The sequence below is a fragment of the Pongo abelii genome, chromosome 8 (genome assembly GCF_028885655.2).
Source record: "Pongo abelii isolate AG06213 chromosome 8, NHGRI_mPonAbe1-v2.0_pri, whole genome shotgun sequence".
In the NCBI taxonomy this organism is placed as follows: Eukaryota; Metazoa; Chordata; class Mammalia; order Primates; family Hominidae; genus Pongo; species Pongo abelii.
The window spans coordinates 57,631,759-57,652,379 of NC_071993.2; the positions used below are offsets into that span (position 1 = coordinate 57,631,759).

The window sequence follows — 20,621 nt, forward strand, 5'->3', positions numbered from 1 at the left end:
TTCTAGGGGTGCAGGTACGTAGGCAAGGCTGACATTTAACCTGGGACCTGTTGGTGCACTGAGAAAGTATAGAAGTGGCAGAGTTTGGTGACATGAGCGATGAGGAAGGAGGCATCAAGAATTATTCCCAGCTATGTAATGTGAGCAGCTGAGCAGATGGTAGTGTCATTTACTGAGATAGGGAACATTTTGACAGAAAGTTTGAGTTCAGTTTTGGGCACATTGGGTTTGAGATGTTTGTAAGATATGTTTCAATGGCACATTTGCTGGAATGGAGCTGAGATAAGAAGCCTTGATTAGAGACAATTAATTCGAAATTGAGTATATAAATATTATCTGGAAAGAAAGGATTAGTTGAAGTCATTAAAGAGAGTGTAAGAGGAAAGAGTATTAGGACTGTGCTGTGAAGAACTTCCAATACTGGCTGGGCGCGGTGGTTCACGCCTGTAATCCCAGCACTTTGGGAGGCCGAGGCGGGCGGATCACGAGGTCAGGAGATCGAGACCATGGTGAAACCCTGTCTCTACTAAAAATACAAAAAATTAGCTGGGTGTGGTGGCGGGCGCCTGTAGTCCCAGTTACTCGGAGAGGCTGAGGCAGGAGAATGGAGTGAACCCGGGAGGTGGAGCTTGCAGTGAGCAGAGATTGCGCCACTGCACTCCAGCCTGGGTGACAGAGACTCTGTCTCAAAAAAAAAAAAAAAAAAAAAGAACTTCCAATACTAATGGAGGGAGAGAAGAGGAAGAAACTAGAAAAGGAAATTCAGTAGGAGCAGCTAGAGCAGCTTAAGGGAAACCAGGGAAGTGATATAGAAGCCAACATAAAAGTATTTCAGAAAGTATTGACTGATGCGGAATGCTGCTGCCATCAACTAAAGTGAGGACTGCAAGGCAGACCTTGGATTTGCAGCTTGGACTGGAGTGATCCAAGGGGTGAGGAAATGGGGGGTAACAAGTGTTTACAACTTGTTAAAGATGTTCGAAGGGGAGGAGAAGAAAAAGGGCAGCTAGAGGGATGTGAGGGATTCTGGATGGTTTAATGCGTGGGATCCAAAGTGCAAGAGAACCGTTTTGGAAGAAGGGGTGCTATGTTTGGCTGGAAGGAGGAAAGATGAGTAAAAAGATGAGCTTAGTGGGAGGACATAAGAGAAGGTGGTTTATAGCTAAAAGTGTGTTTTCCCTTACCCCATAAAATGACCAAAGAGGTGATTACTGAAAGGGACAAAGAAAGGCAGGGTAACTTGGGGGGTTTAGGGGAGCAGGAAAGAGTTCAGATAGATGTTACCTAAAGTGGGAGAGTGAGCTGTCTAGAGACAAAGTAGAATTTCTGGACATTATTGAGGCCTTAGTTGAAGTTGGTGTCACTAAAAACACGTGGTCACTAATCTACCTAGTGTGTATGTTTTTTTCCGCCTCTTTAGTAGGCCCCATTATCTGGAACCTGGACAGAATACAGAATATTGGATAAGATTATTAGAATTGTCCACAATAGACATTTTGTCAGTCAGCATGTGGAATGAAGAGATAGAGAAGCAAGGGAATTTAGGGTATTATTGCCCAGAGAATGATTGAGAAGATAGACTATGGAATTTAAAATGCTGAGTGCCTGGACAGGGCTGATGAATAGGAGAAAGGGGAGAAAAGGGGTAGTATACTGAGAATCTTCTTAAATAAAAATGAAGAATGGGAGTACTGGCACAAGCAAGTTGGATGGTTGGTAGCTTGTGATAAAAAAAAAAAGTGGGCTATCTGATTTTAATGTTTAAGAAGTGAAGCATTTTAGGATATACAGCAAGCTTCTGGATGCAGCTGAGAACTGGTGGCTGAGATGGAATGCGGGAGATTGTTGATGCTGAGATAAGGTTAAAGAACTGGGAAATCAGAGGGTTGGAATTTGGTGGAATTCAGTGTGATAGCAAAATTGGGTTGGAGGAGTAGATTACAAATATGGTGTAAAATCCTTAAATACATGAACAGTGAATAAGAGGTTGAATAAGAGGTTGTTGGATTACAGGTATTAGGAAGATTAGAGGGTAACTAGCACAAGCCTCAAAAGAAGGGGCTTTAATTTTTTTTTTTTTTTGAGACAGAGTCTCGCTGATGCCCAGGCTGGAGTGCAGTGGCACAGTCTTGGCTGACTGCAACCTCTGCCTCCCGGGTTCAAGCGATTCTCCTGCCTCATCCTCCCGAGTAGCTGGGATTACAGGCGCCTGTCACCACACCTGGTATTTTTGTATTTTTGGTAGAGACGGGGTTTCACTATATTGGCCAGGGTGGTCTTGAACTCCTGACCTCGGGTGATCCGCCCGCCTCGGCCTCCCAAAGTGCTGGGGTTACAGGTGTGAGCCACCGTGCCCGGCCACTACTTTTTTTTTTTTTTTTTTTTTTTTTAATCTTTCCTTATTTATTTTTGTTGTCTTTTTATTATTATTATTATTTGTTTAGTCTTACACAAGAAAATCAAAGAACCCAAGAAGGGGCTCTTATATAACGGTGGAGGAGTAATCATTTTATAAAGAGGCTCTGGAGAGTCAGCATATCAGTGTCCCCAAACTGTCCTGCTCTGAAATAGTAGGGAGGGCTGCAGGAGAAGAGGCACCCTTAGTCCAGTGTAGGGCAAAGAAGTGGTAGAAAGAATGAACCCCAGGTATCCTTTTAATTTTTTTTAGAAACAAGATCTTTCTCTGTTGCCCAGGCTGGAGTGCAGTGGTGCGATCATTGCTGACTGCCACCTTAAACTCCTGGGCTTAAGTGATCCTCCAGCCCCCACTTCCTAAGTAGCTAGAACTATAGGAACGTGCCACCATGCCTGGCTGATTTTCAAAATTTCTTTTGTAGAGAGAGTCTTGCTTTGTTGACTAGGCTTGTCTTTGACTCCTGGATGCAAGTGATCCCCCTGCTTTGGCCCGCCGCCCCCGCCCCCCCCCAAGTGCTGGGATTACAGGCGTGAGCCACCGCACATGGCCAATATTGACATTTAAAAATATAACATGCAATTTAGGTGTCATAGTGATTTCTTTTAACTTTTTTAAATTGTAAAATAAAACACAGAAAACCACACAAAAGGGGTCTAGTTTAATTGATTATTAGAAGAGGAACACTCCTATAACCATTACCTAGGTTAGGAAATAGAATTGTGCCAGCCAGTCTAGAAGTTCTTTCATGCATCACTTCCTCCTTCCTCACCCTCAAAGTATTTTGTTTGTTTGTTTGTTTGTTTTTGTTTTTGGAGATGGTCTCGCTCTGTCGCCCAGGCTGGAGTACAGTAATGCAGTCATGTTTCACTGCAGCCTCAATCTTCTGGGCACCGGTAATCCTCCTGCCTCAGCCTCCTGAGAAGTTGGGACCACGCGTGTGTACCATCACAGTCAGCTAATTTTTTTGATTTTAGTAGAGACGAGGTCTTGAACTCCTGAGCTCAAGTAGTCCTCACACCTTGGCCTCCCAAAGTGTTGGGATTACTGTCATGAACCAGTGCTTCTGGCCCATAATTATTTTCTTGCTTGCAAATGCCATAATTACTTGCTGTTCATTCTCTTTTTAAAATTTTTCCTTTAATAATTTTTCTTTCTTACAAGTCCCCATTATGCCCCAGAAACTGTTCACTTTCATATGTTTAAAAAAATGCAAGAACATGCTCTTCAGTAGCCAGAATATAGTGTTCCTTGTTCTTTTTGAAATTGTATTTCTATCCTACTTCCCCTTCAGAATTTTATCCTAATGATTATAGTATTGATGTTTAGTCTTTTAGTGGTCATCCTTTTCATAATTCTTGGTATAAAAATATGTATATGCATTTAAATTCAAATTTTTAAGAGCCGAGGCTGGTACAAAAATATGTATATGCATTTAAATTCAAATTTTTAGGGGCTGTGGCCGGGCGCGGTGGCTCATGCCTGTAATCCTAGCACTTTGGGAGGCTGAGGTAGGCAGATCACGTGAGGTCAGGAGTTTGAGGCCAGCCTGGTCAACATGGTGAAACCCTGTCTCTGCTAAAAATAAAAAAATTAGCTGGGAATGGTGACTCGCACCTGTAGTCCCAGCTACTCAGGAGATTGAGACAGGAGAATATCACTTGAACGTGGGAGGTGGAGACTGCGCCACTGCCTCATTGACAGAGCAAGACTCTGTCTCCAAAAGAAAAAAAAAAAAAGAGTTGGGCGCTGTGGCTGAAGCCTGTAATCCCAGTACTTTGGGAGGCTGAGATGGGAGGATCGCCTGAGTCTAGGAGTTTGATACCAGCCTGGGCAACATAGGGAGATCCTGTCTCTACAAAAAAAAAAACCTCTAGAGCTTTTAGGAATTTTGTGTGACTGTAGCGCTCTAATCTATTTTAAAAATGGTTCTGTACTACATCATGATCACAGTTATCAGTGCTTTTATTTTTTTAATCAAATGCTCTCAATATTTGATCAAACGAATGCTATAATTGATCAAACTTGAATGCTGTATATATTAAAGATAAAATTTATCGGAAATGTATCTTTTAAGAGATGAGTGGGCTTTTTTCAGTTAGTTTATATATATATGAATGAATGTTATTGCTAAAGTGTATAAAGGTTTTGGACAAAAAAGTTTTTTGGCATCAATTTTATTCCTATTTTTTGTTGTTTGTTGCTGTTGAGATGGAGCCTCGCTGTGTTGCTCAGGCTGGAGTGCGTGGCTACTCACAGGTGTGATCATAACAGCAGCCTCAAATGAACCGCTGGCCACAGTGCCCTGGGTAGCTCTAGGTGGGACTACAAGCGTGTACTACTATGTCCCTATTATTCCTATTTCTTTCTTTTTTTTTTTTTTTTTTTTGAGACTGAGTCTCGCTCTGTCGCCCAGGCTCACTGCCACCTCTGCCTCCCAGGTTCAAGTGATTCTCCTGCCTCAGCCTCCCAAGTAGCTTGGACTATAGGTGTGTGCTACTACGCCCGGCTAATTTTTTGTATTTTTTAGTAGAGATGGGGTTTCACCGTGTTAGCCAGGCTGGTCTCCATCTCCTGACCTCGTGATCTGCCCACCTCTGCCTCCCAAAGTGCGGGGATTACAGGCGTGAGCCCCTGCACCCGACCTCCTATTTCAATTTTTTAATATGTGTAAATGTTGAGAAGCCATAAATTAACAAAATAAAGATAAGAATGGTAAGAGTTTTGCTATGGCAGTTTCTATTATTTGAATTCTTACATGCCACAAAGCACGTGGTAATCATAGAAATTCATTGTAATGAGTCAGTTTGTTAGATCTTTTCAGTTCTGTGAAATGCAATTAATTTAGGAAACCACCTGACATGCAAAGGATTTGTTACCCACACATGAAAGTTTTACTTAATTATGAAGTACAGAAACCAACAATCTATCACATTATTTCTTTATAGGTCATGTCAAGAGTTGGAAAAATGTACCATATAAGATTAGGGATAGGTGAGCGATATGCTGTTATTAATGTTTGTAATATGGGAGAAGAGTGATTGGTTAATCCCAGATGGGTTGGCAAATCAGTTTTTGGAACAGTATACACCTGGAAGTTGGGGATTTAGAAGTGAATTTCCTTAAAATGCAGTTGTACCTATATTTGAAAAGCCTTTGTTTACCTCCGGGGGTATGTGTCTCTAGTTTGAATAATTAATTACCACCTCGAAGGGAGGCCCAAGGCTCAGTTGGTTGAGGAGTGGCTGGGGTGTGTGGTGTGTTTCCTATTCTGCTGCAAGGGTAGGGCAGAGATGGGCAGCTTCAGCAGGAGGCCAGGGAGCAAACAAGCTCCTTGATGTGCAGATAAGCTGTGGCAGTTGACAGTGAGGCTCTCCACAGGCTGTTGGTGGGGGTTAAGGGAAGGTTGCAATAACCTGGACTGTTCTGTGTGGTGGGCCAAGCTGAATAGTACTTTTGAAATTGTTTTTAGGTTAGTGTTTTATCTTTAAAATTGCATGTCAATTTTGTATTTTATAGGTATGCCTTATAAAATATAAAATGTTTTGGATTACCAATTGTAACGCTTAACCGTTTTTTTTTAACCCCCCAAGACGGAGTCTCACTCTGTTGACCAGGCCGGAGTGCAGTGGCGGATCTTGGCTCACTGCAACCTCTGCCTCCTGGGTTGAAGTGATTCTCCTGCCTCAGCCTCCCGAGTAGCTGGGATTACAGGCGTGCAGCACCACTCATGGCAATTTTTTGTATTTTTAGTAGACACGGGGTTTCACCATGTTGGCCAGGCTGGTCTCAAACTGCTGACCTCAAGTGATCTGCCTGCCTCAGCCTCCCAGAGTGCTGGGATTACAGGCGTGAGCCACAGTACCTGGCCTTAACTGTTTTAAAAAATAATTTTTACCTTCAAATCTTTGAGTAAAGATTTGCTCACTTAGGAAGATGTGCTGTGTTTTTCCTGTGGCCTTTCAGGTGCCTCTGGTGATCAGCCACATGACCTTATTAACAGTGAAAAGTGAGTTCCCTTCCACTGAAACCATTGCTGTTAACAGTTTGTTACAGTCTTTAATAGGCACAGCATGTATGTCTATATTTGTATTCTTAAAAGCACACACAAATGGGAGCATATATGCATATATATATTTAGTGTATTATGCCTTTAAGAACACTTAATCTTTAAGATGTTTATTATTATAAGGCAGATCTATAAATATTAATAAGATTATAATTATTAAAGTTATAATCTTATTTTCATTATAATCTGATATGATTATTATAGATTTATTTATACATTTTTGTAATCTTATAGATCTGCCTTGGTTTTTTTAAAGCAGTTTCATAGTTTTCCATTGTATGGATGTACTATAATAACGGTCTCTAGTCTTCTAGTCTAGTTTCTAGTCTTTTGCTATTACACATAAATGTTACATTGAATGTCTTTTTATGCGTGTCTTTGACCATCATGTCACATGTCTGAATATAAGGGTAGGAGATGTTTCTTAAGTGGCATTGAAAGGGCTTATACATTTATCTATTTATTTTATTTATTTATTTATTCATTTTTTAGATGGAGTCTCGCTCTGTTGCCCCGGCTGGAGTGCACTGGCGTGATCTCGGCTCACTGCAACCTCTGCGTCCCAGGTTCAAGCAATTCTCATGCCTTAGGGATTACGGGCGTGAGCCACCACGCCCAGCCCCTGCCCTACTTTTATTTTTAAAACCGTTTATGGCTGGGCTCGGTTTCTCATGCCTGTAATCCTAGCACTTTGGGAGGCCGAGGTGGGTGGATTGCCTGAGGTCAGGAGTTCAAGACCAGCCTGGCCCACATGGTGAAACCCCATCTCTACTAAAAATACAAAAATTAGCTGGGCATGGTAGAGAGTGCCTGTAATCCCAGCTACTCAGGAGACTGAGGCAGCTTGAACCTGGGAGGCAGAGGTTGCAGTGAGCAGAGATTGCGCCACTGCCCTCCAGCCTGGGAGACAGAGTGAGACTCCTTTGCAAAAAAAAACAAACAATAAAAAGCCCAAAAAACACACAAAAATACCTTTTATTTGCACATGGTTCAATATGGTGTTGGTTAAAAGCTTCCCTCCTAGTACATTTCCTTAGCCACCTCAGTTTTCTCTGGAATGACCATTCATTGTTACTTATTTGAACCTTTCTGGTATGTTCTGTGCACATACAAGCAATACAGGCAGTTCCACATATCTGTATGTACATGTGTGCCTGTGTATTTTAATCCACAAAATTAAAATCCACAAAATGATAATTTGCTGCTGTTTTGTACCTTACTCTTTCTCATGTAATATCTTGGGGATAATTCCGTATCAGTTTTCTTTTTGGCCCTCTCCCTACCCTTTGAAAAAATACTGTTGCACGTTGTCAATTTCTGTATGTGCTATAAATTACTTAAGCAATTCCTTATTAATGTCAGACTTTCAAGTTGCTTCCAATTTTTTTTTAATAAGTTGCCTTATTTTTCAGAGAGTAAATACCACTTAATAGCCATGTAATCAACAACTAGTAATTTAAGCCCGCTGTCCTTTATCTGTGGAATGAGTTAGAGGTTCACATTTCCTTTTCTGAAACCGTTGGGGCCAGATGTGTCTTAGAATTTAGAATTATTTTGGATTTTGGAAAGTTTACATAAGCCCCTATCAGGATCTGAGGTGGTGTTCTCTAATCAAAGATAGTGTTTCTTCATACCTTCCCTAAGTAGGGTAAATACTATAAATAGCCTCCCTTCGGTTGGGGTTTTGCTTCCAAGTGTGTTGTGAGGAAACTTTTTACCTTTTAGAGCTTTTTGGATGTTGGAATTGTGGGTAAGGGATTATGAACTTGGTAGTAGTACTTACCTGATGGTTGCTTTTTTTTTTTTTTTTTTTTGAGATGGAGTCTCGCTCTGTTGCCCAGGCTGGAGTGCAGTGGCACCATCTCAGCTCACTGCAAGCTCCGCCTCCCAGGTTCACGCCATTCTCCTGCCTCAGCCTCCCAAGTAGCTGGGACTACAGGCGCCTGCCACCACGTCCAGCGAATTTTTTGTATTTTTAGTAGAAACGGGGTTTCACCGTGTTAGCCAGGATGGTCTTGATCTCATGACCTTCTGATCCGCCTGCCTCGGACTCCCAAAGTGCTGGGATTACAGGCGTGAGCCACCGCGCCTGGCCTGATGGTTGCTTTGAGATAAAATAAATTAATAGAAAGTATTTAGAATAGTACCAGGCACATACTGAGGGCTTATGTAAATATAGTTCAGCTTTGTTTTACTTTGAGTTTTAATTGTGAGTGAAATTGAGTATCCTTCATAAGTTATTTAATTCATTATATATATATATTTGAATGAATTGCTTCTTTGTGTTCCTGGCTTATTATATATTTATTTATTTTTGAGGTAGAGTCTTGCTCTGTTGCCCAGGCCGGAGTGCAGTGGTGCTATCTCAGCTCACTACAACCTCTGCCTCCTGGGTTCAAACAATTCTTGTGCCTCAGCCTCCCAAGTAGCAAGGACGACTGGCATGTGCCACCACGCCTGGCTCGTTTTTTTTGTCTTTTTAGTGGAGACAGTTTTCACCATGTTGGCCACACTGGTCTTGAACTTCTGGCCTCAAGTGATCTGCCTAACTCGGCCTCCCAAAGAGCCGGGATTATAGGCCTGAGCCATTGTGCCTGGCCCCTAGCCCCATTTTCTACTGGGACATTGGACTTAATGATGTGTAAAGATTCTTGGTATATTAAGGAATTTACCTTTTATGTTTCCCTAGCAACTAATGATAAGCATTTTTCATGTGTGTATTATTTTTTTTTTGAGATGGAGTCTCGCTCTGTCACCTAGGCTGTAGTGCAGTGTTGTGATCTTGGCTCACTGCAAGCTCCGCCTCCTGGGTTCACGCCATTCTCCTGCCTCAGCCTCCTGGGTAGCTGGAACTAGAGATGCCCGCCACCACGCCTGGCTAATTTTTTTGTATTTTTAGTAGAGACGGAGTTTCATTGTGTTAGCCAGGATGGTCTCGATCTCCTGACCTGGTGATGCACCCCGCTTCGGCTTCCCAAAGTGCTGGGATTACAGGCATGAGCAACCGCGCCCGGCGAAGTTTGTTTTCTTATCATGACAGCCATTCAGATATTTAAAGGCAGCTTTCATGTAATGGCAGTTTCCCCCCATTCCTGCACCAATTAAACCTTTCTAGTTGCCTCAGCTGTATTTCATGGGTTATGGTCTCCAAGCCACTTTGTATCATTTGTACAGATTTCTTACAAGTTAAAGGCATTGTTTAAGTTTAGTCCTCAGCACATCATGAGATAAACATTTGCTATTTCCCCCTCAGCCTCCCAAAGTGCTGGGATTACAGGTGTGAGCCCCCACGCCCAGCCAGTGCATTAGTTTTGTTGTTGTTGTTGTTGTTTTAAACAGAGTCTCGCTCTTTTGCCCAGGCTGGAGTGCAGTGACGTGATCTTGGCTCACTGCAACCTCTGCCTCCCGGGTTCAAGCAGTTCACCTGCCTCAGCCTCCTGAGTAGCTGGGACTACAGGCGCCCGCCACCACGCCCGGCTAATTTTTGTGTTTTTAGTAGAGACAGGGTTTCACCATGTTGGCCAGGCTGGCCTCGAACTCCTGACCTCATGATCCGCCAGCCTCGGCCTCCCAAACTGCTGGGGTTACAGGCATGAGCCACCATGCCTGGCCTAGCATTTTAGTGTTTAGCAGCCACCACTAGAGGTAGTGTAATATAGTTTGGTATGGGTCTTTTTTATGAAGCCTCTTTTGGCTATTGATTTAATTGAGAACCTCTGTAGTCATTAGCCTCTCTGGGCCTCTTTTTCTCATCTGTGTAATGATGGGTTTGGTAAGAAATCAAAGGAAGTATCTTCATTTTCTTATAAGAGGGTAAAGGAAGTCTGTATATATTTGTGTGTATAGACTAGTATACAGTTACACAGATGCATACATTTGTGTGTTTATGTCTACAAAAATGATTATATGTCTATATCTCTATCTCCATTAAACAGTTCAACTGTTTATCTTCAACAAACAATTCATTGCCAGTCTTGTTTCATTTTTATCCTCACCAAAATAAATTCTAGATGTTGTATTTGATTCATAAATATATTTTTTTAACAGATAAGGACTCCAAAAATATACAATTTTGGCATTTTTTATGTTTTGGCTTTTGAATAGACAACTTACATGCAGTATAAAATTCAAGAAGTATGAAAGTCTTTTCTTGTTCCTTATCCCTTAGTCATTCCCATCTCTAAGAGCATCCATATCTGTACATAATGTAGAGCTGCCTCATTCTTTTTAACAACTGCATAGTATTCAGGTGTGTTGCTATATGGTAATTTAATTCTTTATTAATTGGTATATTGTTTATGAAAGCAAAAACCAGGAAACAGTGTTGTATTGAGTTTCTTGTTACTTATGTAATTTTGTGTTCATGGAAAGTTATTTCTAAATACTTGTAAATGAAACTGCTGGCTTCAAGAGTAAGTCCTTTCTTTCACATGTACATTTTTAGTTTTAAAAGATATTACCAAATCTTAACCTGTTAAATTACATTAAAACCCTTTGGAGGCTGGGCGTGGTGGCTCATGCCTGTGATTGTAGCACTTTGGGAGGCAGAGGCGGGATGTTTGCTTGAGCCCAGGAGTTCAAGACCAGCCTAGGTACCATAGTGTGACCCTGTCTGTTAAATAAAAAGGGAAGTTAGGCAGGCGTGGTGGTGCACACCTGTAGTTCCAGCTACTTGGGAGTGCTGCTCAGGAGGCTGAGGTGGGAGGATCACTTGAGGCCTGGAAGTCTCTGAAGCTGCAGTGAGCTGTAATCACACCACTGTATTCCAGTGTGGGTGACAGTGAGATCCTGTCTTGAGGGCAGGAAAACCTATTGGGTAGCATTAAAAATTATACAGTGAATCTGTCCATGTAAAGCATCCCTCTCACCTGTATTTGATGACGCTAATTGAGATTTGTAAATAGCTTTTCTTAAATGTAGATGTATTTTGTGGAAGTAATTTTATTGTTTGGCATAGGGTATACATTTTGTCAGTGTTTTTCTACAAGTTGAGGGAATTAATAATAATACCAGTTGGAATCATATTTGTATCTCATTTGGAAAGGTTATAAAAATGTTCTGATAGTAAAAATTGAAGGCAACAAAAATGAATTCTCCACGTAGAAGATGAATAGGCAGGCTAAGGATTTATTACTGGCTGATATGCATAAATAGCCACTATTAGCCATTTAACTAACACACCAGAACTACTGCTAAAATTCCTTGAGATTATATGGCTTTTAGGATTAGAAGAAAGAACAGAAATAGCTAGAGAAACCTGTCCATAGGATCTGGATAGAACTAGCATACCTTATGGGCAGCCCTATCCCAGATAAATAAAAACACTGGTAGGTTTTTATTAACTGTTCAGTTGGTTTAGGTTTTACTAAATGATTTTTAATTTAAGCGTCTTTATTTGAAAAGCCCATAATACCCCTAAGAAGGTTTGGCTGAGTCATTTACATGTCATTGTGAATGGATTCATTTGCTTAACCCTGCTGAAATTTTTGTGAGTTTACAATTTTAAGGGACTTGGTTGCCTGAGGAAAGGTCAGTAGAAGGCATGAGAGCTATACACTGAAAAGATAGGAGAGGAAATGTCTGATATGTAAATGTTAATTTCTTCACAACTTAAAATTATTTGCAGTTCTTCCGAGGTTGATCATATACTGTTGATTAACCACATATCTGTTATTTATTAACTTTTATATTGATACCACTCATGTTTTTATCCTTTGACTTATTTTTACAGATAAAGTGGAGAATTTTCATGAAGAACGTGAAAAGAATAGTCACCATATTCACAAAAATGCTGACGACAGTACTAAGAAACCCAGTGCAGAAACTACAGTGGCTTCTGAAATCAAGGAAACAAATGATACTTGGAACTCCCAATTTGGGAAAAGGCCAGAATCACCATCAGAAATATCTCCAATCAAGGGATCTGTAAGAACTGGTTTGTTTGAATGGGATAATGATTTTGAAGACATCAGATCAGAAGACTGTATTTTAAGTTTGGATAGTGATCCCCTTTTGGAGATGAAGGATGACGATTTTAAAAATCGATTGGAAAATCTGAATGAAGCCATTGAGGAAGATATTGTACAAAGTGTTCTTAGGCCAACCAACTGTAGGACGTACTGTAGGGCCAATAAAACGAAATCCTCCCAAGGAGCATCAAATTTTGATAAGCTGATGGACGGCACCAGTCAGGCCTTAGCCAAAGCAAACAGTGAATCGAGTAAAGATGGCCTGAATCAGGCAAAGAAAGGAGGTGTAAGTTGTGGGACCAGTTTTAGAGGGACAGTTGGACGGACTAGAGATTACACTGTTTTACATCCATCTTGCTTGTCAGTTTGTAATGTTACCATACAGGATACTATGGAACGCAGCATGGATGAGTTCACTGCATCCACTCCTGCAGATTTGGGAGAAGCTGGTCGTCTCAGAAAAAAGGCAGATATTGCAACTTCTAAGACCACTACTAGATTTCGACCTAGTAATACTAAATCCAAAAAGGATGTTAAACTTGAATTTTTTGGTTTTGAAGATCATGAGACAGGAGGTGATGAACGAGGTTCTGGAAGTTCTAATTACAAAATTAAGTATTTTGGCTTTGATGATCTCAGTGAAAGCGAAGATGATGAAGATGATGACTGTCAAGTGGAAAGAAAGACAAGCAAAAAAAGAACTAAAACAGCTCCATCACCCTCCTTGCAGCCTCCCCCAGAAAGCAATGATAATTCCCAGGACAGTCAGTCTGGTACTAACAATGCAGGTAAGAATTTAAAAAATATATATAATAAGTACAATAGTCCCCCCTTACCTGCAGTTTCACTTTCTGTGGTTTCAATTACCCAAGGTCAACCATATTCTGAAAAGAGGTGAGTACGGTATACTAAGATAAAGACCCCATTCACATAACTTTTATTGTAGCGTATTGTTAAAATCATTCTGTTCTATTCTTAGTCATTGCTAATCTCTTACTGTGCTTGATTTATAAATTAAACTTTATCATAGGTATGTATATGAAAAAACATAGTATATACAGGTTTTGGTGTACTATCCCTGGTTTCAGGCATCCACTAGGAACTGGCATGTATTCCCTGTTGATGGCTGGGGGCGCTGCTTTAAATGTGTTTTTCAGGCTTGAATCAACAGCTGCATAGTTTCTTCCTAGATACTCAATTTTAGCTTGTTATATTTATTAAAAGTACCTATTAGAACCATAAATCACCTTATCTAAAGGTACAGCGTTTTAAGTGTTAATGATCAGGTCCCAAGTTGTAAGGAACCAATTTGTAGATTGAAGAGTCTTCATATTTGAGTTTTAATTTAACCTTTAGCACTTGAGAATTTTAAAGCACATATGTATATGGGGCAGGGGCACCAAACATTGTGATGTTTCCACTTGACAAATCCAAATGCAGTGAAGACATAGATTAGATTTTGGACCTTTGGAACTATACTGATAATAGGTGGTTATAATGAGGGAAATACCGGAATATTAGAATTTAAAAACTCTTTGTGGTTGGCTAAAAACTAATAAACATTCAAAACACTCTCAAACCCTCCTAAGTTGGTTTAATAAAATGGAAAAGTGCCAGGTAAGTATGCATTCCCTCTTAACTGTGGAAATTTAATTTGTGCCGAGATTGTAGACCCGGTAATGACTAAGGGTCCTCAAGGAGTTCAGTCTCCACTGTGAGAGACAAACAAAAGAAATAGGTTAGCTCTGCTATAATTAAGTCATTACCTGACGAGGGCTTTGTGAAGTGGATTGACTATCTAGTGAGGAAGAATTTGTGAAAGCTTCTGGGATACATGGTTTCTTAACCAAATATAGTTTTTCTGGATAGGTTTACATATTAAATAAAGCTTTTTTCCTGGTAGGGTCACAGAAGTATCATTATGGTAAATTAGAATTACAGTAGTATTTTAAAATACAAATTCTCTTGTAGAATATAAGTCATTCTTGAGATTACCTACCATTTTGCTTTATTTGGCCTAAAAATAGTTTTGCTTAATTTATTCTTCAAAACTAGACATACACAGGAGTACCCCTAGGGGCTCACCCCTGCCTCCCCCGAAAAAAAAAGAAAAGAGAAATACATCCAGTGTTGTCTTTGAATCTTTTCTGGAGACTGGAAGTTTGCAGCAGCCTTACTATAATCACTTAAGATCTGGCTGGGCAGAACAGCTAGGCATTTGTTTCCTCAGTAGAATGATAAATACTGCTATACAATACCAGTGCCCTTGTCCTGCTGTAGTTTACTTATAAGCTTTTATTCTAACCTGGATAGCAAGTTATCCCCTGCAATTGAGAATCTGTGGCTGAAATTTACATCTTGGGTAATACAACTTTTAAAGATTTAAAATGTGAAATTAGACTCCCTTTGAGAAACTTGAAGTAGATGCTAAATAACATTTGAAAAGTAGAGGCCATTTGGTTGATCTACCCAAAGTTGAAATTTGAGTCTTTATACCATATGTGAAACAGCAAAAAATTTTAAGCATTGGGATAGAGAAAAGTCTTCCTATTTTTCCTATTTTGTTTCGCTTAGAAAAAGATACATATTTTTAACCAGTTGGGAAATAAACTGACTCTTTGGTTAGTTGTGTTTGAAGACCGACAAATCATTAAACTTTGTTGTATTAGGTCATTTTGAATCTCTTGCCAAGGATAACTGTCCTCCTTTTCTGGTGTTTTAAATGTGGCTTTTGTAGTTGCCAGCAGGCATTCTTTGAAGGCCAACATGATTTAGTGGATTTAAAGTTCTGAAAAATGTTACAGGTAGATACACATGATGTTTTGTGTGTGTATAAACCATACCATTCCAGTGTCAGTATCCATAGATATCCAGCAGTTATGTGACCTTTCGGAAGTAAGAAAATTATTTTGGAAAAGATTTGATTTTTCCATTTGACATAAAATAAGACTAGAACACATACGCAGCAACCAGGTTTATGATTTGTCTTTCGGGAGGGACAAGCAGGAAGGGAGAATGGCAGAATGAAACTTCTTATTCTAGGGAGTATTTTGTCAGCTCTGTGGTGCTCTGATTTCCTTTATTCTTTTCTTCCCATTTTCAGTCATTCATGTATATATAATCTTGATAGGTTGTCTGGTAGGTAATTTGAAATATTAGTAAGCTAGATAGTTTTGATTACCATTTCAGAAAACTTGGATTTTACAGAGGACTTGCCTGGTGTGCCTGAAAGTGTGAAGAAGCCCATAAATAAACAAGGAGATAAATCAAAGGAAAATACCAGAAAGATTTTTAGTGGCCCCAAACGGGTAAGTAAAGCACTATCAGTGATTTTTATTATTTATTTGTTATTGGAGGGCTCAACTCTTAATTTTTTATTTGAAAGTTACTAATAAACATCATAGCAACTGTCTTTCAAAGGATATATGTAAGTCATTTTTTCAGATGTAACCATTTTTTAAAAATTGTAAAATACACATATTTTTTAAACCATTCTCAAGTGTACAAGTCAGTGGCATTACTTTCACAGTGTTATGTAACCATCACAATTATCTATACCCAAAACCTTTTTATCATATCCAACAAAAACTCCGTATCCATTAACCAATAACTTCCTCCCCCACCTCACACGTAGTCAATACTATTCCACTCTCTCTCTAGGAATGTGCTTTTTCTAAGTATCTTATATAAATAGAATCATACAATATTCGTCATAAACCAGATACAAAAGGACGAACATTGTATGAATCTGGTTTATTTCACTAAGCCTGATTTTTCTAAGGTACATCCGTCTTTTACTGTATGTCAAAATTTCATTCCTTTTTATGGCTAAATAAAATTCCGTTGTATGTAAGATATATATGTATATATATAAAAGAATATTCCATTGTGTGTGAGACATACACACACCACCACACCTCCATGCCTTCCACATTTTGTTTATCGATTCATCTGTTGATGGGCACTTGGATTGTTTTTATCTTTTGGTTACTGTGAATAATGCTGCTGTGAAGGTTGGCATACAGATATATCTGTTTGAGTCTCTGCTTTCAGTTCTTTTGGATATATATACCTAGGAGTGGATTTCCTGGGTCAGTATGGTAGGCCTATAACTTTCTGAGGAACTGCCAAACTGTTCTCTGTGGTGTCTGCACCATTTTACATTGCTACCAGCAATGTATGAGGGCCCTAGTTTCTTCGTATCCTTACCAGCACTTCTATTTTCTGTTTTTTGATAATAGCCTAATGGGTGTGAAGTGGTATCTCATTGTGGTTTGACTTGTACTTCACTAATGATTAGTGATGTTGAGCATTTTTTATGTGTTTACTGGCTATTTTTGTATCTTTGAAGAAATGTCTAAGTCCTTTGCCCAGTTTTTTTGTTTGTTTTAGATGGAGTTTCGCTCTTGTTGCCCAGGCTGGAGCACAATCTTGGCTCACTGCAACCTCCGCCTCCTGGGTTCAAGGAATTCTCCTGCCTCAGCCTCCCAAGTAGCTGGGATTACACGCATGTGACCACATGCTTGGCTAATTTTGTATTTTTAGTAGAGATAGGGTTTCATCATGTTTGTCAGGCTGGTCCCTAACTCCTGACCTCAGGTGATACACTTGCCTTGGTGTCCCAAAGTGCTGGAATTACAGGCGTGAGTCACCGTGACTGGCCCTTTGCCCATTTTTGAATTGAGTTTTTTTGTTTTTATTGAGTTGTAGTAGTATGTTAATCCTTAGCAGTAATATGGTTTACAAATATTTTCTGCTATTTCATTAGTTGGTTTGCACCGTATTGACATTGTCCTTTGATGCAAAAACATATTTAATTTTGATGTTTAATTTGTCATTTTGTTGTCTGTGCTTTTGGTGTCATATCCAATAAATTGTTGCCAGATCCAGTGTTATGTACACTTTTGTCTATGTTTTTTTCCTATATTTCATAGTTTTAGGTCGTTACATTTAGATCTTTGTTCTATTTTAAGTTAATTTTTGTATATGGTATAAGGGTAGAGCCAACTTTATTCCTCCTCCTCTTTTTTTTTGAGATGGTCTCACTCTCACCCAGGCTGGAATGCAGTGGTGTGATCCCAGCTCAGTGCAGCCTTGACGTCCTCGGGCTCAGGTGATCTCCCACCTCAGACTCCTAAATAGCTGGGACTACAGGCATGTGTTATGATACCTGGCTAATTTTTGTATTTTTTGTAGAAATGTGGTTTCAGTTTGTTGCCCATGTTGGTCTTGAACCCCTAGGCTCAGGCTATCTGCCTGCCTTGGCCTCCCAAAATGTAATGTGGTCCAGCATAGGTGTTGAGAATAATTTGACTTCGCCTTTTTTGTAAAAAATTCCTTAAATAGCTTGTTATAGTATTTTGTTATTTAAAGTTAAAATTAGAGGTTGCCAGTACCTTTTATTCTTGTAGATTGAATTGCTTTTAAGTAACTAAAGAATGAGTGTGTTCAATTTTTATGGCCTTATTTTTCCTATTTTACCTGAAGAGCCCATTGGGGATCTTTTCAATGTAATTGTGCTATAGTTTTGCACTCCCAGGTGCTTAGGTGAGACTTTGAATTTCTAGAAAACTGTATGACTTCACAGTGATATGTAGTTGTATTTTAATAACCTTTTCAGGTAATTTTGGATATTCTTCTACAGTACTACCCCAAAACTCAAGAAATGGGAGTTTCTTAATGATTAGTTGCAACTTGGAATGTGAAACCATGCCAGTAACCTTTCATACATTGCATTAAAATCTGCTGCTTTATCTTGCATTTTGAATGGGCATTTACCCATACATGCTTTGTAACATCATACACTGGTCACTTGCAAAATACTGGTTACGATGAATTACGCAAATCTTTCAAATGATGACACATTTCATTATACAGTATCGAAAAACCACATTAATACCACTGCCAAACTCAGAAAAGTTTGTAAGTACTGGGAACCTATCAAGTTCACAGTGGTAGATACAAGTTCTCTAAAATTTGTTTTTGCTTAAAAGTTCAGTTTTTTTTTTATTGGAAGCAAATACTTCAAGGAAAACAACTGATGGTAACAGATTTACTCTTTGTTTTCGAGAAAATGCCTGCCACATTCCCACGTTTGAATCAGCATAGTTTGTCGATCTTTCCAGTAAAGATGATGTTTAAGAAAAAAGTAGCTAGTTTGGCTTGCAACTTAAACAGTGGTGGTTTTTTCTCCATACAACCACTGTACTTTGCATGCAGCAGAAGTGTTTTATGCATACTTGTTTTGTCACAGAGATTATTAGTGTATTCAGGTATAGAGATTTAATAAAATTAACTTTTTATTCCTTCATTAAGGGCTTTAAGTGAAACTTGCATTTTACTTTTTGACTGCTACATAGTATGTAGCAGTTCAGAAGTCCTACCTTTATTCGTGCTAAGGCACCAGCAGTTTTACCCACCATTGCTTTTGCACCATCCATACAAATGTCAATGCAGTAAAAAAGCCAGATAACATCTTTATAAAATTTTTTTTGAGGCAGAGTCTTGCTCTGTTGCCCAGGCTGGAGTGCAGTGGCGCAATCTCAGCTTACTGCAGCCTCTGCCTCCCAGGTGCAAGCAATTCTCCTGCCTTAGCCTCCTGAGTAGCTGGGACTACAGGCAAGCGCCACCATGCCTGGCTAATTTTTTGTGTTTTTAGTAGAGGCAGGGTCTCATCATGTTGGCCAGGCTGGTCTCGAACTCCTGGCCTCAGTTGATCCACCTGCTTCGGCTTCCCAAAGTCCTGCGATTACAGGCGTGAACCAATGCGCCTGGCCCCATCTCTTAAAAAAAAAAAAAAATGTAGTTGGGCATGGTGGCTTGGTTGTAGTCCAAGCTACTTGGGAGGCTGAGACAGGAAGATCACTTGAACCCAGGAGTTCAAGGCTGCAGTGAGCTGTGATCACATCACTTCACTGGAGCCTGGACAACAGAGTGAGACCCTGTCTCTTAAAAAATAAATTAAATAAATAAATGAAAATTTGAAATATACAGAAAACGTGAAAGAGCAGTAAGATGAATACCCATATCCCTCTGCCTAGATTGCTTTCCAGTTAGCCTTTAACCATAATTGTACATGGTGCCTTTCCTTTCTCCCTCTCTGTAATATATATTTACTGTATAATACTTATATTAAGTATATGTACAGTCTTGAAAGTTTATTATATTAAATATATATATGGTCTTATTTGAAAGTAAATTGCCTGCATTTCTTAAGAAAAAGATCTCATACCTGTGGTTATATAACACTTAAGTCAATTCCTAGTAATTCTTTGATATAATCTGATAATCACTGTATTCAGTTTTCCCCATCTTCAAAATGTCTTTTCATATTTTTTTTCCCAAACCATAATCATTTAGTTATGTCTCTTTTAGTTTTGAACAGTACCCCCTTTGAAAAAAATTCCCCTTGGCCCTGAATTTTTTTTTTTTTCTTTTTTTTGAGACGGAGTCTCACTCTGTCGCCCAGCCTCGAGTGCAGTGGCGCCATCTCCGCTCACTGCAAGCTCCGCCTCCTGGATTCACGCCATTCTCCCGCCTCCCGAGTAGGTGGGACTACAGGCGCCCGCCACCACACCCGGCTAATTTTGTTTTTGTATTTTTAGTAGAGACGGGGTTTCACCGTGTTAGCCAGGATGGTCTCTATCTCCTAACCTCGTGATCTGCCCGTGTCTGCGCTGGGATTACAGGTGTGAGCCACCGCGCCGGGATGGCCCTGATGGTTTTTTTAAGAGCCCGGGATATTTGTCTTACAGAAAGTTCTACGTTCAGAATTTATCTGATTGTTTCCTACTGATATCATTTAACTTATTGCCTCACTGCATTAAAGTACCAGAATTTAAGTCTGGAAGTTTCATTAAATTCAGATTAGACTTTTTGGTGGGGGGGCGGGAGGAGACTATTTCACCGGTTGCGTTGTGTATGATGCTTTACATCAGAAGTCTCATGATACCTGGTCACTCCACTCTTAGCATTGTTTGACCACCTAGTTAAGGTTGTGATCACCAGCTCTCAACAAAATAAAAGTACATATCTCATTTCATAATTTAGTTAGGAAACTTTGGAGTGCTAGTCTAGTACCACGTGCATGCCCTATTCCCCATTATTGTCTTACCTCATCATTTTTGTATCCATTGTTGAGCTTTGCCTACATCATTTATTGCTCGAGTTA

General features: G+C 39.7%; 1 protein-coding gene across 3 annotated transcripts in view; it reads left to right on the forward strand.

The window, feature by feature from the left end:
* WAPL (WAPL cohesin release factor) overlaps positions 1-20,621 on the forward strand; it is an 86,489-nt gene that overhangs the window by 12,317 nt on the left and 53,551 nt on the right. Inside the window, exons 3-4 of one of the 3 annotated variants that reach the window (XM_002820733.6) lie at positions 12,214-13,239; positions 15,641-15,759. In XM_002820733.6, the coding sequence (XP_002820779.3) occupies positions 12,214-13,239; positions 15,641-15,759 (1,145 nt within the window). Of the gene's footprint in view, positions 1-12,213; positions 13,240-15,622; positions 15,760-20,621 lie in introns of all 3 variants that reach the window. The other 2 variants (XM_009245401.4, XM_002820734.6) reach the window with 2 other exon arrangements.